At 39.0% G+C, this 21,259-nt stretch overlaps 1 protein-coding gene across 2 annotated transcripts; it reads right to left on the bottom strand.

Annotated features, from left to right (window-relative positions):
• Positions 1-997: 997 nt before the first annotated feature.
• Positions 998-16,059, bottom strand: LOC136267713 (glycerophosphocholine phosphodiesterase GPCPD1-like). Of its 2 annotated transcripts, XM_066062863.1 has the most exons (15): positions 15,780-16,059; positions 9,475-9,504; positions 9,246-9,356; positions 9,049-9,193; positions 8,860-9,004; positions 5,937-5,991; positions 5,712-5,804; positions 5,501-5,560; positions 5,399-5,441; positions 5,084-5,136; positions 4,241-4,306; positions 2,181-2,314; positions 1,997-2,132; positions 1,588-1,748; positions 998-1,172 (listed from the first exon to the last, which is right to left on the bottom strand). In XM_066062863.1, exons 1-15 carry the CDS (start codon positions 15,939-15,941, stop codon positions 1,148-1,150), a joined length of 1,419 nt encoding a protein of 472 aa, XP_065918935.1. In that variant the 5' UTR covers positions 15,942-16,059; the 3' UTR covers positions 998-1,147. The 2 variants fall into 2 exon arrangements, with proteins under 2 accessions (XP_065918935.1, XP_065918936.1); XM_066062864.1 differs by lacking the exon at positions 9,475-9,504.
• Positions 16,060-21,259: the final 5,200 nt, after the last annotated feature.

Raw genomic sequence — 21,259 nt, 5'->3', positions numbered from 1 at the left:
GCAGTGAGGCAGTAGAAAATTTGCTAAAATAATGTTTTAAAAAAATTTCGTAGCACCTTGTCGGAAACGTTTCGGGTAGTTCTGAAGACACATTTGGGCTTGTTTATACTTGACCAATACTGTGAAATGGCCGTGAAGGATTACTAAATATGATTTTGTGATTTTTCTTTGTGGACCACGCCCACACCTTCATCGTCCCTACTATAAAGTACTATTGTACTGTATGATATGGTGCATCCATGTCATGTGGTTCCCACTACACCCTCAACACAAAATATTAGCCTTTATTTTCCTCAGTAAGTTTGCTGTTTCGACTGTCTGCATGTTCTTTTCTTCCTGATGATGCCAAAAAGCATGATGCACAAATTTTAAAACATACTAGACTCAAACCATATGTGACCAGATTTTACAAAACTAATCCAAATTGCACATCAGGCAAAACCAAACTAACACCTCCAGTGGATAGCTACACTATTGTACTAATAGCTTTGACACTCAGTATCACTCAACTACTCGAGGCTGGTTTCAACAGATGTCCTCAAATGGCAGTTTTAGGCCTTGTGAAGGACCTGGCTTGGCAAGAATAATCAGTGGTTTACTGGTGGACAGCCTGATATTGTTGGCCAGACGTTTTTCTGTGGATTTTGCTACATATCAGGCACTAAGGAGCCAGTACAGCCCTGCATGTAATCTCGTCTCTGGACTCCAATCATGGTCTGCCGCCATTTTGAGGTCTAACGCTTGCCCACCCCCACCCTCCTTGTCCAACTGCTCAGGTTTTCTATCTTATTTGGCGGGAAACTCTGTGAGCAGCTGCAAGTACTGGAAGTGGTCTGAAAGGTAACAGATTGATGCATCTTTTGTGTGAATTTCATACATGTGCTTGCTATCCTTGGAGAGTTATGCTGGTTTGAATTCTTTAAAGTTTATCTCGAAACTTTCAATGTGTAATTTGGATGGTTTTTCCAAAATCCAGTCACATATAGTGATCACTGACTTGAAATGTACAAATAAATTTATAGCCATTTAAACCATACATTAAAATAAATAAGTGAATAAAGCCATATATGCAACAGGTTAAAAATTACGTTATACATGTCCTGGTTTATGTGTTCACATAGCTTGAGCTGTCTTCATCAACTTCTCACTATTTTGTGATTTGTGTAGGAATCCTACAGTGGGGATGACGTTAGTAATACATACCACAAGTGATAATTTTAATTACAGTGAAATGGCATTAATAGGTCCACCTACAGAATATGCTATTAATGAGGTGGCTGCTAATTATCCAATGTGTGTGATAACTAATGTGTTTTACAGGTGTTAAGCATAATGATGTCTTTTACTCTCTGTAGTTTACTTACTAACCAACTATGTAACTATAGGGTGCAACCCTTGAGGCACAGTTGCAAGAATTTCAATGAACTACTTGTTCTGTATTATCAGAAGGAAAAACATGGCCACATGGCCATCTTATCAACAATTGAATCACAGATTCTATAGGAAATGTGTCTGACAGAAAAGACATCATGCCTAGCTGCATTACCACTTCTCTACACACCACACAACAACACAGCTAGTCATTACCTGTCACACATTATGGCAGTCACTTTTTGGCTGTTCTGCCATGACTCAGATTCCTCCACACTGTTATTTTCACCCCATGTCATTACAAACAGTCCATGATTGTGTATTAAATTGATAACTTCTGACAGGTTGTTCACCCGATCAACACATACACTAATACCCTGTAACATAATAGACCAATGTTGAATGTATAATCTCCAGGCACATATGTATAGGAATAGCATATAGTAACATCAGTAGTGTGTAAAATTACACACAGTTGAACATTTCTTAAAAGCACACACATAGCTATTGGTCTCCTTATTGGTTATTTTTTACATACTTGACTTGACTTGACAGATTAAAGTATTATACTAGCAAAGTAATGAAAGTGGTCTTAGAAGTTCTGTACAATCACAGTAACACTTACAGCAAAGTTTTGTGACTTTGAAAAAGCAACTGCATCACAAGCAGAATGATTCCTTATATCAACAGCTAAGGGATACTTCAATGATTTGTTCTCCGTTAAGAAGAAGACTGGAATTTGCGGCTGTTTCAATTGTAACCTGAAAGAGTTAATCATTTAGTAATCAGTGATGTTATCAACCTCTCACATTGTACAAAGTGATGGATCAAATGTTGACATCACCATATTCCTTTTTGAACCATATTGGTATAATGTAGAGATGATTACATCAGCAATTGTGTTACGGTTGACGTATGGGAAATAGTCACACTCCTCACCATCCTAACACAATACATAAGTCACTATACACAAAAATGTGGCCCGCTGAACGAAAACTCAACTTGTTTGCATATTTCTATTTTTTTATTATATAAATGCCACTGAAATACATTAGATAAAAAATGTGTCCTACATAAATAATTTTACTCATGTTTTAATTAGTGTTGTTTTAGTTAACTATAACTAAAACTAAAAGTACTTTTAGTAAGGCAAATATGTATTAGTTAACTAAAACTAAATCTATAACTAAAAGCAAATCCATATTATAACTAAATCTATAACTATAATAAAATACAACAGAATATTTTACTAAAACTAAATCTAAAACTAAAAAGAATTGGAAAAGATTACTAAAACTATAACTAAAACTAAAAGATTTTCTTATGTACAACTAATACTATATATAACATTTTTAGAAATGTTACTATAAGGCCCCTATTTGGTGATTATTAGTTTCTCATCCACCGCCTGCATCCTTCTTAAGCTACCGCATGGTAAGCCATTATTTACTCTGCGCATGCTCAGAAGAACACGTGATACCAAACTGTTATAATTTTTGTTGATGAACGCTACAATGCGCTATATGTCACCAGGAGAACTGTTGTTTTCCTTAGCAAATTGCTGCAGTGCCAGTTGCAATCCTGCTCTATCGACTTCATCAAAGTTAGAAGACTTTTGTTTTTTCCAGGTGAAAATTGTGCTATCTCCTATTTCTAAAGTCTATCCATCTTGCCTTCTAACTTATCTTCCCAAAATGACTTACAGGCTTCCCTTGATGATCAATTATTTGCAAGCATTTTCAACACCTCCACAATCCGTGACCAGGCTCGTTTACGTGCTGTTGCTCACTCCTCTGGTGTCAGCAGTGGCTGGCTGAAGGCCATCCCTCAACCAACATTGGGTTTGGCCTTTTCTCCACATGAGTTTGTTATCGCTGTCCGTTTATGGTTGGGTGTTCCTCTTTTCCCATTGTTACCACTTTGTACATATTTGTCTGTCATAGATCAGTTTGGTGACCATCTTCTTGGTTGCTCTCATGGCCCACTACGTATCCAACGCCATGATGCTCTTGTTTCTATAGTACATCATGCTCTACTGCATATACATATACATTCTCTTTTAGTGGGCATCATCTTACAATTACCACAGTGATACCTGTAGGAATTGTATTATTAGGTGACAAGTAGTGGTAGAATAGTCATACCAACTCATATCATTGGGCAATTTCCCAAGTAGCTCTTCATCAGACGATGATTCATCCTCAGTCAGTTGGTCTGTATCACTAGCGTTAGCATTGAGGTTAGCATCTATTGGCTCCAATTGGTAAGGTTCAAGAGAGGTTCCAGCTATCTCCTCAGTATCTTCGTGATAGTCTGTGTCTTCGCTGAAAATGCTCATTTCGTTGCTAGAGACCAAACTGGAAACGTCACTATATTCATCGGAAATATCTTCGGAATCAATCTATGATCAATCAAACTGAGATTTCAAGCCAGTAGCACAGCAGGAGTCCGTTGACGACTTGGAAGTATCCATAACAAAGTCTTTCTATACCTATTACTTCACTCTAATACGTGACTGAATTACTAATAAGATCTGATTCTTCCATGGAATGTATACTTCATTCACGCAGCGTTCCCCCTCTGATGTCAACAACTTATGACGCGTTATGACGCGTTATAACGTATGATTACTCCGCAAACATTTTTGATCGTGTATTTCATTAACAAATCATACAGTAAATTAAATTTAAAAATGTACAACTATACACAAGGGTATTAAATCAATACAGTAATGAAATAAAAAAGAATTTTAAAATTCCATGTTTCCCTCCCTTTAAATGAAGTTCAAGAAAAATGCAAACAAGTCGGGTTTTCGCTCAGGGGGTCACAAATATGATCACACATGCAGTACATACACAAAATACTTTACCGTCTTAGGGAGGGGATATTTCACTTCAACGTTGAAGAAAACGGACTCTGGAAGTTCCTTCAGTACCTACACATGAGCACACAGTGATGTGTCATTAACCATCTGATCTACAGGTACACATCACGCATGTTATAAAGTGGCATAGTATAACATGCTTCACTCTGGTAGCTCATATTTTAGTCATTTAATAGAGCTTATGGTACAATGTTTAGAATAGTCCTTCAAGAAATGAAATATTTATTTTTCTATTGAAATAACTTCCGGTATACACATGCAGGCACACCTCATAACAGCCCTTGGAGATTGTACGATGAATGTACATAAACCTGCCTAATAAGGTCACCTGTATAAACTGACAATGCATACATGTGACCTAACAATAGAAGCATATATATATATATATATATGTGACCGGGCCTGCGAAAACAGGGCATGTGGGCACAAACTACATCCCGTTACACAACAGGACATATCTCTGCAGTGGAATAATCTATTTGCATTCTGTAACCTGTGTTATAAAGCCAATTAAATTTTTAAGTAACGCTAAAACATTTATGGCCATAGCATGATGGAATACAAAGTTAATTGTGGTGAAAGTTTGGAAAAGTAGGCAAATTTTGTGTGCCCACATGCCCTATTTTCGCAGGCCCAGTCACATATATAGTTTGGTATGGCACAGGCGGCCAAATTAGAATAGGAGTAACTTACGCAACTGCCACTTAGCTAGAAATCTTCAAAAGGGAAAATTGGACATGTTAAATGTATAGAAAAGAATTCTAATGGCCCCTTAGTAATGGAGGTTTTCTGATCTACGGTACAATGATGAGTGCATGTCAACATCACCTCTCTGAGATGTGGAAACACTTTATTCTTGCTGTGTCCACCCAGCTCAACTCCTGTGGTTTGTATGACACAGTACAAGCATTGTACACACACCATGAGCTATTGTATTGGCTGGTGGTGGCTGGAGTGGATTAAGGCTTTTACCATGGAATAGCTACCATACAGCACTGTGGTGGGGGGTAGAGTGCTACTGGTTGGTGCTAAACCATCAAAACCTGCTCCACATAGTACACACATTTCACGTTCAAACGCATGATGACAATTTCGTCATCACACTTGTGACGTGGTACAATAACATAACTAACTAACACATACCTGAAGATGATAATGGGCTCCGAGATTTATCTTTGCTGGAAAGCTGAAAAACATGATACATAATGACAAACATCTAGCTTTGAGTTCTCATTTTTTTTCTACCTTAAAAGATTTAATCTGGTCATAAGTCAAATCTTTCAACAGAACATCAAAATAGTGATCCTGTAATGGATTATACAGTAACTGCAGCAAAAAGTTATTTCATACACTGTAATAGTCACATACAACAAATAACAAAGCTGTGGACAGTTTCCACAATGAGATTAAGTGTCCATCACATGTATTATTAATGAACATCCACCTCACAACTCACTGGAGCAACATTTAGACTGATCATTAAGTCATGATAAATCACTGGTTCCAGGTCCTTAGTCAGTTGAACATCAAACTCTACACCAATAGCTCCCTACAGCAGCAGAGATAGTGATGCAACACATGTGAAAGTATGACAGACTTTTCATGCCTGTGTCAGCCATGAAATTACAATGCAACACAATACTGAGATGAGTTCAGCAGTATAAAGTGTTTATACACTTACCAGTTCAGTGGCTTTCTCAAAAGAAGCTATCGTGTTCTCTATTGTGTCCGTTGGCCTAAAAACACACAACAAATAATAGATACCTCTCGCAGTGTTACAAACTATGTTATACTTCATTTAGTTGTGACTGCTCTCATATGAATGGGAGAAGGAAAATGAGACTAATGATACAATATCTAATCTCACAACATTAGTAAGTGCTAAGTTAATTGATTATGGTGGTATGTACCAACCACCAGGCCCACAACCATGTTTTACTCCTCCATCAGTTAATTTTACAACATTTCATCACCTCATCATATCACCATTGGCATAAGGAGTGACCATTGGACTGGGTACTATTGGTGTTTATAGATGGACTGAATTGTACTTTAACCGTTAGTGTATATGTATTGAACTGACCCTTCCCTTGAGCTGTACATGACCTCAGAAATAATGACCTTACACATCATATAATGCACAACATAATGACATGCTTCCTCAAATTTTAAGTTTATTATTTTATTTGTTTACATGCCATGTTGTACACATCAATACGACTGAAGTTACAGAGCGTTTAGAATGTGATGCTACAGGCATTTATATATCGAAACCACCATATATAATCGCATATGGCTAGGGACCCGCCGATAATGCTGGCATAATTTTGAGCATAATAGGTACCTAAAAGCATTGAGCATAATGCCAGCATAATAGGTTAAATATTTGTACGATAGTGTAAATTCTTGCTGGAAAAATGACAATTGCAAAATAAGATCGATGTACTCTAATAGAGCAGTCAGTAACTCTGATAGAACAATCATCAAACTGACTGTTCTATTAGAGTATATCGATCTTTTCTCTTACATGCAGGCGTGCAGCAAGAATTTATTATTTGTGTTCCAGCCACTCATTTTTTTCTTTCTATACAGTGTTAAACTAGTAGCAAAGCATATGAACTAAGGCATGGACATTAAGCATAATCGAGCATAATAGGTAAATATTGAGCATTAATTTAAGCATAATATGTGAATTTTTGAGCAGTGCAGCATAGCATAATAGGTAAAATTATGAGCATAATTGGCGGGTCCCTACATATGGCAGTTGCAATGGTGAGAGGGTTAACTCTAGAAAAAAACAATGATCGTTTCAACCCTATTAATAACCAAACCCATTGCTTGTGTAAGAGAACATAAACCACTAGTAAATGTAATCAGGATATACAGAAGCTCCAAAAAGTTAATGAAATGAATACTCCCTAATAATTGTAACTAAAAGCCATACAAATGGTAGATTGTGTGGAGCACATGTGATGTGCATGCTCAAGAAAATAAACCAGAAACACCTAGTGATTATGTTGTGTATGATACAGTCATAATATAGTTACAGGTACCAATATAAGCCATGATTACAAGCTGGAGGCTTCCAGCACAATTGGAAAATAGACAACTGGTCTGAGGCCCAGGCTATTGATTGTTTTAATTCTTTCCCTTGCTGCTTCAGGCTGAGTTTACAGCCATCTGAGGAATGAAAGTGCGAGCTATGAGTAATCACATGACCAAGTAGTCCATGCAAGTTTTTGTTCATGCAGATATGTACAGTATCATCAGGAGCCCATAATTTAGTTATTTGTAACCAACATTACCTTATTCAGCAAACCAATAATTGGATCTAATTTGTGGTACATTTTATTGGCTTCAATGACCAATGTATGTTATGGCTTCTTGATAAAATTGTGAACCAATCTTCACAATTGAGCATGATTTTGTCAAAACAAATCTGGATACAGTGACGAAGAATGCTACATCTTGAAGTGCACTGAAGTCGCTATGGAGTTGCATTTACAGATGATACAATGCCAGGCGCCACTGGACTATCCAAAATAAACCAGTCTCAAATAAAGGTCCTATTTGTTTACAGGAATGAAGTAAAAGCTTTCAGCCATTTGTATGAGAAAATACTGTGCTTATAATATTTGTAGGGAAGCTAGTCAGCAATGGTTAAATAACACCTCAGTTGATCTTTAGAAGGATTAATTGATCAACCCTAATAACAGTTATTTTTCACCAGTAGTAGATTTTGACTCACTGCATTAGCTGGTATAGCTGTAGAGGAGGTTGGAATACTTTAGGAAGATCCCACAGCCACTACATTAGTCACCACGAACTCCATGAAAAATGGCACCAAGCATCAATTTAGTTAGGTGCAATGCCATTCATCACACCACTTAGAAAACAGCCTTCTTCATACTATTGAGGGTCATGAATTAATATTGCTTTTTTTTGAAATTGACAATAACTTATTACAATTACAAACAACTACATAAACATGTCCCTCAATGACAGTATCTGTCATTGAGGGTCATGTGAAATAGCAAATAAACTATGCAATTAAGGTAAATAATTTAGGTGGTGCTTAAAGCATGTCCAACCCCCTATGGTATACCTCATTGACAGATACTGTCCCCCTGTATAGGACGTGAGTAGTGGTGTGCGATATATCGAAAAATATTGATATCGCGTCAATATCGTTATCGTATCGATTTCTATACCACTTTAGCAGATTTTGAATCGAAAATTTTCGATAATTATCGAAATATTAAAGAATATTTCGATAAATCAACAGCATTTAGTATGTGATTGCGCAATCAGGCTAGAAATGAAGGTTGGTTCTGTACAATCTAGCCACTTAAAAAGCTTGTCTACCAGTTTTCTAGGCTTCTATGCAATGGTTTTGGAGTGTAAATTGTATTTGAAACATATTTATAAATATCGGCCGCCCACGCAATTACTCCACCCACACAATTAAAATTATCGAAAATCGAATTGACATTTCGATATTTACCCTATTATCGTATCGATATCGAAATGAAAATCCTGACATCGCACACCACTAGTGAGAAGGTCAAGCTATGTGCATGGTGTCTAGCATAGTAAACACTTACTGATTAAGACAGAATGTCATCCCATTACCACGATGTCCTATAATCATAGAATGACCCACCCACTGATGTAGTTTAGACACCCTCCACTGGTCATTGATTTTCCAGTCAGCCAATGAATCACAGGGCAGCACCACGATGTAATCCACTGCTTAATATAGTAACACATCATTTCTTTCCTAATTTACTGACCTGATATAGTCCCAACAGGAAGTAGGTCAGCATCATGTAAAGTTAGTGTAAGAGTTCCCTCCAAATTCCTCAAATGTTGAGGTAGGACACTTGCTCTACCCACGACTTCCTTGTTGGAGTCACTACAGACTTCAAACCCATAACTCTGTAATAATACATATCACAACAAGTTAACACTATTACTAGTAACTACTCACATAACACTTGTAGTCTGGTACCCTTAACATCCATAGTTGTGGTAATAGTTTCATCAGGTGACCAACTTTAGTGTCCAGCTCTTGGCAGCGACCAGTTACTGAGTCTAGAAACTAATAGTAACAATATTGATTATTAGAAAGGATATTAACAACACAACTGGCTACTCTATGTGACGACACTTTGACAACTTTATATATACACATATACCGCACAAGCACATCAACTCACACAAGCTTTGAAAGTGCTCGGTGGAGAAGGCTATAGCACAAACAACAAACACATTAATACAGGTAGGATGTTATTATAGCATAATTAACTCTCATATTATATTCTTAGCTTATACATCATTCTTATACTTGATTTTGCAAAACATTATGCACTACTTGGTTACTGTTCATTAAACACAGCGTATAATAACTAAACTGACGTTCACCGGTGGACATGTTGCATGCGCCACCGGTGAACGTGAGTTGTTCTCTCTGCCATGTCGTTTCAGTGGGCTCGGTATGGATGACCCTACAGCTTTCTGTGAATCTCAGTTTGATGCTTCCCTGCGAATTACTGCACCACTAAAAGACTTGATTATTAGTCAGGTAGCACATGCTCATCCCCCAGATACTCGATCCATCAAGACTCAGGTTCACCTTTTGGTGCCACCCTGTCATTTTGACAAATTAGATAAATAATAATAATAATAACCAACACCGGCGTGAGGCTTCTAAGAAACGGGCTCTTGAGATCAGAAATGGTCTCTCTTCACAGCTTCAAAGAGCTATTGATCTGAATAGTGAACCTGGAGCCTCTTCTTGGCTTCTGGCTTTACCACTGCAAGACCAGGGTTACCATCTGACAAAGCAGGAGTTCTGGGATGCTCTTCACCTGCGATAAGGATGGACTTTATTGAATACTCCTAGCCACTGTGTGAGTGGCTCACCTTTCACTGGAGGTCACGGACCGGAGGTCATGCCCAAGTTGCAGAAGCAAAAGGCCAAGGACAAGCCGTACACCAGAACTACTCAGGACAACAGCTCTTCTGCCAGCAACATCGACGTGGAAGAGCCTTCTGTGTGTCCCATCTGTGAGGAAATAGTCAAAGAGCCCTCTGACGATGGCAAGGATCCAGGCGATGAAGCGTTATTTTGTGAAGGTAAATGTGAAGCATGGTACCATCGGAAATGTGTGGGACTGTCAAGGTGTGCTTACAACAGTGCAAGTGAGTCTGATAACCCATTTTATTGTCTGTTTTGTCTGCAACTCTTTTATAATAATGTAATTGCGGACTTGAAAGATCAAATCAGCACACTTAATCTAAAACTTAACCAGTCCCCATCAGCAGCAGTTGACCAACCACCAGTCAACCCAACTCCCAGCAGCAATCCATCTCCTGCTGTTAAAGCTGCTACCCCTAGCTCAGATACAAATTCAGCTCCACCTTCACTTGTAGTTGCTACTAAGCACGACTCAGCTAGGAAATTCAATGTTGTTCTGTTTGGTGTCGATGAGTGTTCCAAAGGCACCAAAAAGATGGAGAGAGAAAAGTTAGATTTAAACCATGCTACTGAAGTTCTTACAGACCTTGACAACACTGTTCAGCCTCACTCAATCAGAGATACTATAAGGCTTGGAAAATACAATCCCTCCTCAGGGCGTCCTAGACCCCTACTGGTGACTCTGAACAGGTCATCTGATGTCAATTCCATCTTATCCAAGTGATCTCAGTTAAAGTCACCTTTTGTCATCAAACCTGACCTCTCACGTGATGCAAGGGTCACGGAGTCTCATTTGTTAAAAGTTCGTTGGTCATTAATACAAGACAATACCCCAAAGTCTGATATAAAAATTCGAGGCAATAAAATTTATGTCAAAGGTAAATTACATGGCCAAGCAGACAGCGCAGGATTCAGACCTAACGAGCCATCAAGTACAGATAGCACCTCACCACCCCACAACAACATGGAGACTTCAACTGCTGCCTCCACCTCTTCAGCATGACTCGGCCCTACTGGGCCCAAAGTCTGCGTGCAAAATTGCAGGAGCTTGGCAAAAAACTTACCCCTTTTCCAGAGTTTTGTATATGCATCTGATTTTAAAATTATTGGCCTGTCTGAAACTTGGTTACACGAAGCCATTGCAGATCTTGAAATCTTACCTCAGGGTTACACAATGTTTAGAAAGGACAGAGGCTCACGTGGTGGAGGCGTTATGCTGGCAATCAGCGACAATCTACCTAGTAAACAAATTCCAAGTCCCAGAAACCTTGAAGTGGTAAACGTTTCTGCCTCTTTTAATGATTCTGATGTCATTTTTTGCATGGTATATGCACCTCCAAATGCCACTGCTCACTATCACAAGGACCTATCCGACTACCTAGCCACCACTACCACCCTGTCCAACCCTGTATTTATTCTTGGCGATTTCAATCTACCGGACATAAACTGGGCAACTCTCACTGGCAGAACACCGATCTCCAACAACTTCTGTGATAGCATATTTGAATCTAACTTCACGCAACTTGTGGAATCCCCAACCCATACATGTGGTAACATTCTAGACCTTGTGTTAACAAATAGTCCTGAACACGTTTTACATTTATCTGTTCATTCTCCAGAATACCAATGTATTACATCTGACCATTATTTAATCACATTTTCAATTAATTTTAAGTTCTCAACACATTCTACATCTACTAAGGAGTTCTTCAATTTTTCTAAAGGTGACTACAATGGATTAACAGAGTACCTATCGAACTGCGACCTCTCTATACTCTACAATTCTTCTGATGTTGAAGAAATTCGGTACATTTTAAGAAGTAACATACTGGCTGGCATTGAACTGTTTATCCCAAAGGTCAAACTGCACTGTAGACAATTTCCTAACTGGTTCACTCCCCAACTACGTCATTCCCACAAGTGTCTTCATACACTTCAGCATAAATACAACAGGAATCCTACACCAAACAATTTCCAACGACTAACCAAAGCTCAAGTCTCTTTTCAAGCTTCTAGTATTGCAACAAAGTCTGCATTTGAGCAGACCTTAATATATAACTTCACTATAAATAAGGACACAAAAATTTTCCGATACATTAAAGAGTTCTCGAAATCTCACAACCTACCGCCTGAGCTACACAATGACTCCATCACAGCAAACACAGACCTCGGTAAGGCTGAGTTATTCAACCAGTACTTCCGTTCAATATTCTCTCAGAGTAAATTTAATCTACCCGACACTTCGAATCTACCAGTCCCTGGTAAATGCTTGGACTCGATCCACTTCACAGTACAAGAAGTCCTAGAGGCCTTAAATAACCTGGATCCCAACAAGGCCAGTGGTATAGACAACATTCCTCCAACTATTTTAAAACATTGTGCCTTTGCTCTTGCCATACCTATTCACCACCTTTTCATGACTAGCATTACCAGTGGAACCATACCATCTGAATGGAAGTTGCACAAAATTACAGCTGTACCAAAGTCTGGTGACAAAACCTCAGTCAAAAACTATCGTCCCATTTCACTTCTTTGCATTACATCCAAAGTTTTAGAAAGACTAATTTATGATAAGATAATTAACTCAGTTTCTAATTGTATCACACAATATCAATTTGGGTTCCAAAAGAATTCTTCAACCTTGCACCAACTACTTATCTATTTTAACCAGCTAATAACATCAAAAGATGAAATAGATACTATATACATTAATTTTCGAAAAGCTTTCGATAGTGTGCCGCATAATGAACTCCTAGTTAAACTTTGGAACATGGGAATCACTGGCACCTTATGGAATTGGTTTAGTTTCTATCTACACAACAGAACCCAGTGTGTTTCTGTGGGCAACCACCTATCCGGCACTTTACTTGTTATCTCTGGCGTGCCACAGGGGAGTATTCTGGGTCCTTTGCTCTTTTTAATATTTATCAATGACCTCCCATCAATTGTCACATCAGATCTATTTGAGTTTGCTGACGATACAAAATTATTCAGACAAATCACATCAACATTAGACATTGAGCATCTCCAAGAAGACATCAATTCATTATTCAACTGGTCCATTAACAACTTTCTCTCATTTAATCTTTCAAAGTTTGTGTTTATGAGCTACCATCGCAAATTCAACTCTACATATCATGTCAACGGTCATTAAATTGATGAATCCTCCAGCTGTAAAGACCTTGGGATTATTTTTACTAATTCGCTAACATGGCAAGCACACTATGAAATGATTTCTTCTAATGCCTATAAATCTCTTGGCTTATTGCGTAGGGTCTTCAAGGACTCAAATTGTCCCCAGGCCAGAAAATCTCTGTATATCACTCTAGTTAGATCAAAGCTACTGTATTGTTCCCCACTGTGGAGGCCATACCTGTTAAAAGACATTGAATCACTTGAGAAAGTCCAACGAAGAGCCACTAAATTCATATTATCAAACTATCAATCAGACTATAAAACAAGGTTAATACAAACTGGTATGTTGCCACTAATGTACATTTATGAAATTGCCGACATATTATTCTTTATCAAATCCATCAAAAATCCATCAGATAAGTTTGACATCTTGAACTATACCAACTTTACTACAGGTTCAACAAGATCTGCTGGCACAAAGTTATACCCCAAGACAGCTCATATCAACCCTATCATGGACTCATATTTTTATCGTTTACCAAGATTATGGAACTCTTTACCAATAATTGACCTATCTCAATCACTAGATGTAATCAAACCAAAGTTGAAAGCATTTTTATGGAATCATTTTTTAGCTAACTTTGATAATACCCCCTGTACTTTTCATTACCTGTGTCCTTGTACCCGCTGCTCCAAGACTCCTGCACCAACCAATTATAATTATTTGTAACTATTATATAAATGTATGCATGTATAGTTTTTGTAGTTAAGTAATTAGTGCTCTAGGCTACCAGTGCAGGACACTGGTAGTCCTTCAGAATTGTATGTCTCTGTAATCACTATAGCCTCTACTGTATGTAATTCCAATTCTGTAAAGCAATTATTAAATTAAATTAATTAAACTGCTGATTATGCAATGATCTTTCGACATGGTGGTTTGACCTTTGTTCGCCACAATGACCTGCGTGATACAACTGCTGAATTACTTTCAAATGTTTGTACTAATGTTGCAATTCAGCCACCACTTCAATCCCTGAGTGGCGAAGAACTTACCCCTCGATCAGCTAACTGCCAAGATGATGCCAGGGCTGACATTCATGCACGCGGATTTTGAGGGCGGCGGCAAAGTGCCTTTTTCGATGTAAGGGTTTTTCACCCAAACCCACAAAGCTACCGCAATGTTTCGATACCATCTGTGTATAGGCATCATGAGATGCAGAAGAAGAGGGAGTATGGTGATTATGATTATTATTATTATTATTACTGAGCAGTCAGCCCTGCTGGTGTGCTCAGATTTGCCCGAATACATGTAACACAATTACAATAATGATTGTAGTCCAGTTCTAAATGGTGACTGTGTCCGTGAGGTGGAGTTTGCATCCTTTACTCCATTGGTATTTGCCACAACTGGGGGCATGGGGAGGGAAGTCATCACATTTTATCGCCGGCTTGCTGAGCTCTTTTCCAAACGTGGTGCTTTATCGTACAGTAGTACTTTAGCGTGGATTCGCTGTACCCTTTCTTTCTCCCTGTTGAGGTCAGCGACGATGTACATCCGTGGAAGCCGCTCCCTCTCGTTTAGATCACCAGATGCTTTCCCGGAAATGGGCCTAACAAAGGGCCCTAGGGACCTTTAGATGTCCCGCTTTTCAGTTCTTGTCCAGCACGTTTGCCTCTTGTGCTGGGGGTGGTAGGAAAGGGCATTACATCTAGCCCGGGATAAAAAAAACTAAACTGACCTAATAGGCAGCGCTACATGACCCATTTCATCAGAGTCAAATGTACATGTATTCATCAAATACTTTGTAAAATGCAAGTTTGACAATAGCTAAAATGGGACTACAGTGACAAGCATGTCCTGCATGTGCTCAGTGAGGTTTTATGTACCTAGCGATGTATTGCCCACTCCCCCTTGCCAGGAAATATATGGGGCTATAGTGGGGATTTGATACAGCTGAATGTCAAATGCCCCCATAGTGGGGCAAACCTATCATGTCAAATCTCCACCATTGGCCCCAGTTGCAATGTGGAGATTCGGCATCTATAGCAAAGAAAGTCACAACAAAAATACTTGGACGCTTAATGAATTGCTATCAAATGCCCCATAGTGGCGCATGTCAATTCCCCCCGTAAAGCCCCACCTTCGCCGAGGGAGTGGGGCAATACATGATAGGTACATTAAATATGTGACTCTGTGAGAGCTATTGGCTCGTAAAATGCAGCAACACTTGGACACAGTGTGTTGCATGACTTAACAGAGTTACAACAGCACGTGCAAGTCACGTAACTACAGTGGTATCTATAAAAGCTGTATTCTCACCAGTGGAAAGTTTTTTCTTCAACATGTATCTTAGCAAGAACAAATTCGTTTAGCAAGACGCTTCATTTACAGTCATATGCATAACTGACCTTTATGTCGCGTAGAGGCTTAGCGCGCACTTGAATAGTGCACTGCGAGGTGTTCTTCACACCAATGACACTGAGTGGTTCCGCTGAGGAGGAGTGAATGAAAAACTGAACTTCATTTTGTGTTCCTAGCCAATCTCTAGTAGTCGTCCTATCAGTATTCATCGTGTATGAGTACCTGTCAACCTGAATCACTGTGAATGCACTACCGGCGCAACGGAGCAAGTCGGTTTTACACTTCAGGTATCGTAAATGATTTAGATGAATTTTAAGATAAACTAGCACACTATTTGTTATAGCACTCATTTGTATGATTATCTGTGTTGTATGCTCTGCATGAGGTTTACACAGTAATAATAATAATATAATAATAATAAACGGGCGGCTTGGCATGCAAAAACAAGTCTTACAGTTGTCCAGCACGTGCCTTACTCTGTTTTTCTATTGTCTTTTACAGTTGTCCAGCACGTGCCTTTATTTGTGCTGGGGGTGGTAGGCAAGGGCAGTCCATCAAGCCCGGGTTTTAAAAAAGGAAAAAATGCAAAAACAAGTAGGCGCTCCCTCGCATGGCTATCACGTGTTATATTGCAGATGTTATCATGTGGAGTCTACTAGTAGTCTCGCCGTAGCACATACCCATCCAAACAGCTTATAGCTGTAAAAAGAATGCGCGTCCAAATAAAGGAGAGTTAACTGCGACAAAAAGTAATGATATTGTTAGGCGAAATCTGTGAATTTGCGCGGTTTATAAATTGCGTTGCGCATTTTGTGAATTCATAAAACGCGCAACAATTTATAAATTGCGCAGGTGTCGTACTTGCCGTATTGACATATGGCAAGGGGCAACGCGAGATGCGACACATTACAGTTGTATGGGTTGCCGAATTACTGTCGTTCCAAGTGTTGGATCACGAGATTTCCTCGTGGCAGTGTATGCGAGGTGTGAGTTTCGAATCACTATGAGTCTTGCTCTCGGAGATACGTCGGAAAGGCCAAGGGTCACGCACAGACACCTTCTGTGGACGAAAATATCTTGATCCCAATCACACCTCCAAAAGCAAAACAGTAACTTAACGGAGGAGAAGGTGCAGAAGATAACAGACATTTTGAATGGAGTGGAAAGAAGTGATATTCATTGCTGAAACAAACTGGAAGCCGGTTTGTTTTGTTAACCCAGAGCTCATGCAGTGAAGTTCAGGAAGGTGTTCTACATTTGCCTTGCCAAGCAAAGGGTAAGAAACTAAACCTGCTTTGTTTGTGCCTGCCCTTCACAAAATTCTGTAATTACAGAGTGAGAATGACAAAACTGTCTTAGGCCACCATCGTTTAGTTGCAATAGTTGAGAATTTTTATGATGTAATAGAGCATGTGCATTCAGCTGAAAATGGACATGTAGACTACAAGAAAATGCTTACAGAGGTATGGAAGTATAGTGAATTATGTATGCTATCATATTCTCAAGCATCACAAAAATTTATAGCCATTAGCCATAAGACCTGGACATTGTGGAGATGGGTGGTTAATTATATAGCAATATTTTATAATACTGAACAGGTAATCAAGTTCCCAAGTTTGTAATAATGCCAAGCTGTAGTGAAGGACAAGTCAGGCTGGATTTTAGCTGATATTTTTGCAAGAGACCAAACCTTTGTGATCCCCATAGGCATAGCAACCAGCTATCAATTTATGGAGCCCGCCTATAAATTTTCTGATATATTAGTTTGGAAAAAGATTTATAGAACAGTCATGTGTTCTAATAGAGCAGTCAGTAAGTGATCTTAGAAGAAATCTGTAGGGGCATGCCTCCAGACCCCATAGCTATGTGTGTATTTTCACACGGTACTTCGCTTTACAACTACCTGGAACAGACCCCCTGATTTCTTCACTGTTCAATATTGCTTGGTATCTTAATTTGGCATACCGCAGTACTTATAATGCAAACATCATGGTCCTACTTGAGTCTTCTTTTATGTATCGTTGCTGACAGTGGAAGATGTTGATTTGTGGTAGCTATAGCTTCACGTAATGGCTTCTCTACACATGTAACAGAAGTTATCTGTACTTTCTGTTACTGTAGTGACTGGAATGGTTCCAGAGGAGCTTAATTCCCATGCAATGCTGTGTAACTGGCTGAACATGGCTGAAAACAAAGTGTAGTGGCCTAATTATTGTTGGGGTACGTCCAGATGAATACATGAAGTATGGCACCTGTTTTCAGTTAACTGTGACTATTTGACTTACTCTGTTTGTGCAGACTACCCACTGAGTGAAACTCAACTATCCTTTGTTTAAAATGAAATGCATTGAAATAAGTTAGACACCTTATGTGCTGATATACATTTCATAACTGGTGGAACATGCATGTACAGTGTTTGTGCTGGACAAATGCTATAGAAAAACATACATGCAGGCTGGACTGTACATGTGCCCATCAATATCAGCTGAACGAAACGAGATGAACCTGCTAGCTACTACAAATGCTGTAGTATGCAGAGGGCAAAACTGAGAAAGACCTTATCCAGGCCAGCTGCAACTTGAGCACGCTGCAAGCACGCAAAGGAACCTTAAGGGAGAGATCTGCAATGTAGCTAGAATGCGTATTTATCCATGCATGTCCCTTCAGCTAGTAAATATCAAGACACACGGTAGTGTGTCGTGCGGCCCAAGAAGCCTGCGCGTAACACCCGTGAGTATATTGACAGGAAGAAAGAAAACGCAATTTTCGCACCTCCGTAGCTCTGTGCTTCCTTGATGAAACAAGACGATTTTTGCTGTGGATATGCCCCCCAACTGCAGCACTCCACATTCCAAATTTGAGCGAAATCGCTTCGCGCGTTTCCGAGATATGCGACTTCAAAAATTGGCTCAGTTTCTTCGTTTTTTTTCTTCTTCTTATTTTTCTTTTTCTTGTCGCACACTTACAAAAACTGCTATAAAACTCGCACGCCATATCCGATTGCCTTGAAATTTGGCACACAGAAGGGGGATATAAAGGCGCATCTCGGTACCAACTTTGGCTGGAATACGATAAACAGACAAAGAGTTATGAGCGATTATTCACGAAAATTAACACCAATATGTTGTCACGCCTACAGGGTAAACCGCGTATGGGAAGAAGCTGAAAATCGGTGGGTGAATAGGTTAACTATTGAACCTCAAACCTTTTGTGGTTTGAAAGAAATCGAGCTAAAAACCAGGAAGATACAACGAAAAAACCAACAGTGTGTAACAATTACGCAATCGAGATTAGCTAATAAAAAACGACTGCTTGCCACGCCTACCAGGTAAACCGCTTGGGGTAATGCTTTGAAAATCGCTGTACAGATGGAGTTATCATCTTAGAAAGGCTCTTCAATGGTGTAGAAGAATCAGACTTAAAACCACGGAGTTATAACACGAAATCCAACTTAGTGTAGCAAGTGGGAGATCGAGATACTCTAATAGAGCAGTCATCCTAATAGAGCAGTCATCCTAATAGAGCAGTCATCCTAATAGAGCAGTCATCCTAATAGAGCAGTCACCCGAAGAGAATTCAAGAGATCAGCTAGAAACAAGTAACCTGTATAGAGATCAGCTACAAACAAGCCAACCTGTAGAGAGATCAGCCACAAACAATTCACCCTGTAGAGAGATCAGCTAGAAGAAGTTACCTTGTAGGGAATTCATGCAACTATAGAAAGAGATAATTCAGCTAGAAGAAATCACCTTGTAGAGTTCAGCTACAAAGAAACCACAATGTAGAGAGTTCAGATACAAAGAAACCACCATGTAGAGAATTCGTTTACAAACAAGTCACCCTATAGAAAGATCAGCTAGAAGAAGTTACCTCGTAGAGAGTTCAGTTACAAAGAAACCACCATGTAGAGAATTCATTTATAAACTAGTGACCCTGTAGAGACATCAGCTAGAAGAAGTTACCTTGTAAAGAGTTCAGATACATAGAAACCATTCTGTAAAGAGCTCAGCTGCAAACAAATCACCTGTACAGAATTCAGCTACAAACAAATCACCCTGTAGAGAGATCAACTAGAAGAAATTACTTTGTAGAGAGTTCAGCTACAAAGAAACCACCATGTAGAGAGTTCAGCTGCAAACAAATCACCCTGTAGAAAATACAGCCACAAACAAATTGCCCTGTAGAAAGATCAGTTAGATGAAGTTACCTTTTAGAGAGTTCAGCTACAAAGAAACCACCCTGTAGAGAGATCAGCTAGAAGAAGTTACCTTGTAGATCGTTCAGCTACAAACAAATCACCCTGTAGAGAGATCAGCTAGAAGAAGTTACCTTGTAGAGAGTTCAGCTACAAAGAAACCACCATGTAGAGAGTTCAGCTGCAAAGAAATCACCCTGTAAAAAATTCTGCCACAAACAAATTGCCCTGTAGAAAGATCAGTTAGAAGAAGTTACCTTTTAGAGAGTTCAGCTACAAAGAAACCATTCTGTAAAGAGCTCAGCTGCAAACAAATCACCTGTACAGAATTCAGCTACAAACAAATCACCCTGTAGAGAGATCAGCTAGAAGAAATTACCTTGTAGAGAGTGAAGCTACAAACAAATCACCCTATTGAAAAATCAGCTTGTAGAAGTCACCTTGTAGAAAGTTCAGTTACAAAGAAACCATTCTGTAAAGAGCTCAGCTGCAAACAAATCACCCTGTAGAGAGATCAGCTAGAAGAAGTTAACTTGTAGAGAGTTCAGCTACAAAGAAACCATCATTTAGAAAGTTCAGCTTCAAACAAATCACCTGTAGAGAGTTCAGCTACAAACAAATCTCCCTGTAGAGAGATCAGCTAGAAAAAGTTACCTTGTAGAGAGTGAAGCTACAAACAAATCACCCTATTGAAAAATCAGCTAGAAAAAGTCACCTTGTATAAAGTTCAGTTACAAAGAAACCACCATGTAGAGAGTTCAGCTACAAACTAGCCACCTTGTAGAGACATCAGCTAGAAAGGTTACCTTGTAGAGAGTTCAGCTACAAAGAAACTATTCTGTAAAGAGCTCAGCTGCAAACAAATCACCTGTACAGAATTCAACTACAAACAAATCACCCTGTAGAGAGATCAGCTAGAAGAAATTACTTTGTAGAGAGTTCAGCTACAAAGAAACCACCATGTAGAGAGTTCAGCTGCAAAGAAATCACCCTGTATAAAATTCTGCCACAAACAAATTGCCCTGTAGAAAGATCAGTTAGAAGAAGTTACCTTTTAGAGAGTTCAGCTACAAAGAAACCATTCTGTAAAGAGCTCAGCTGCAAACAAATCACCTGTACAGAATTCAGCTACAAACAAATCACCCTGTAGAGAGATCAGCTAGAAGAAATTACCTTGTAGATAGTTCAGCTACAAACAAATCACCCTGTAGAAAGATCAGTTAGAAGAAGTTACTTTGTAGAGAGTTCAGCTACAAAGAAACCATTTTGTAAAGAGCTCAGCTGCAAACAAATCACCTGTACAGAATTCAGCTACAAACAAATCACCCTGTA

Source organism: Dysidea avara, chromosome 9 (genome assembly GCF_963678975.1).
Source record: "Dysidea avara chromosome 9, odDysAvar1.4, whole genome shotgun sequence".
Taxonomy (NCBI): Eukaryota; Metazoa; Porifera; class Demospongiae; order Dictyoceratida; family Dysideidae; genus Dysidea; species Dysidea avara.
Note: the sequence above shows the minus strand (reverse complement) of the source record. Positions and strands in the feature narration are given on the sequence as shown.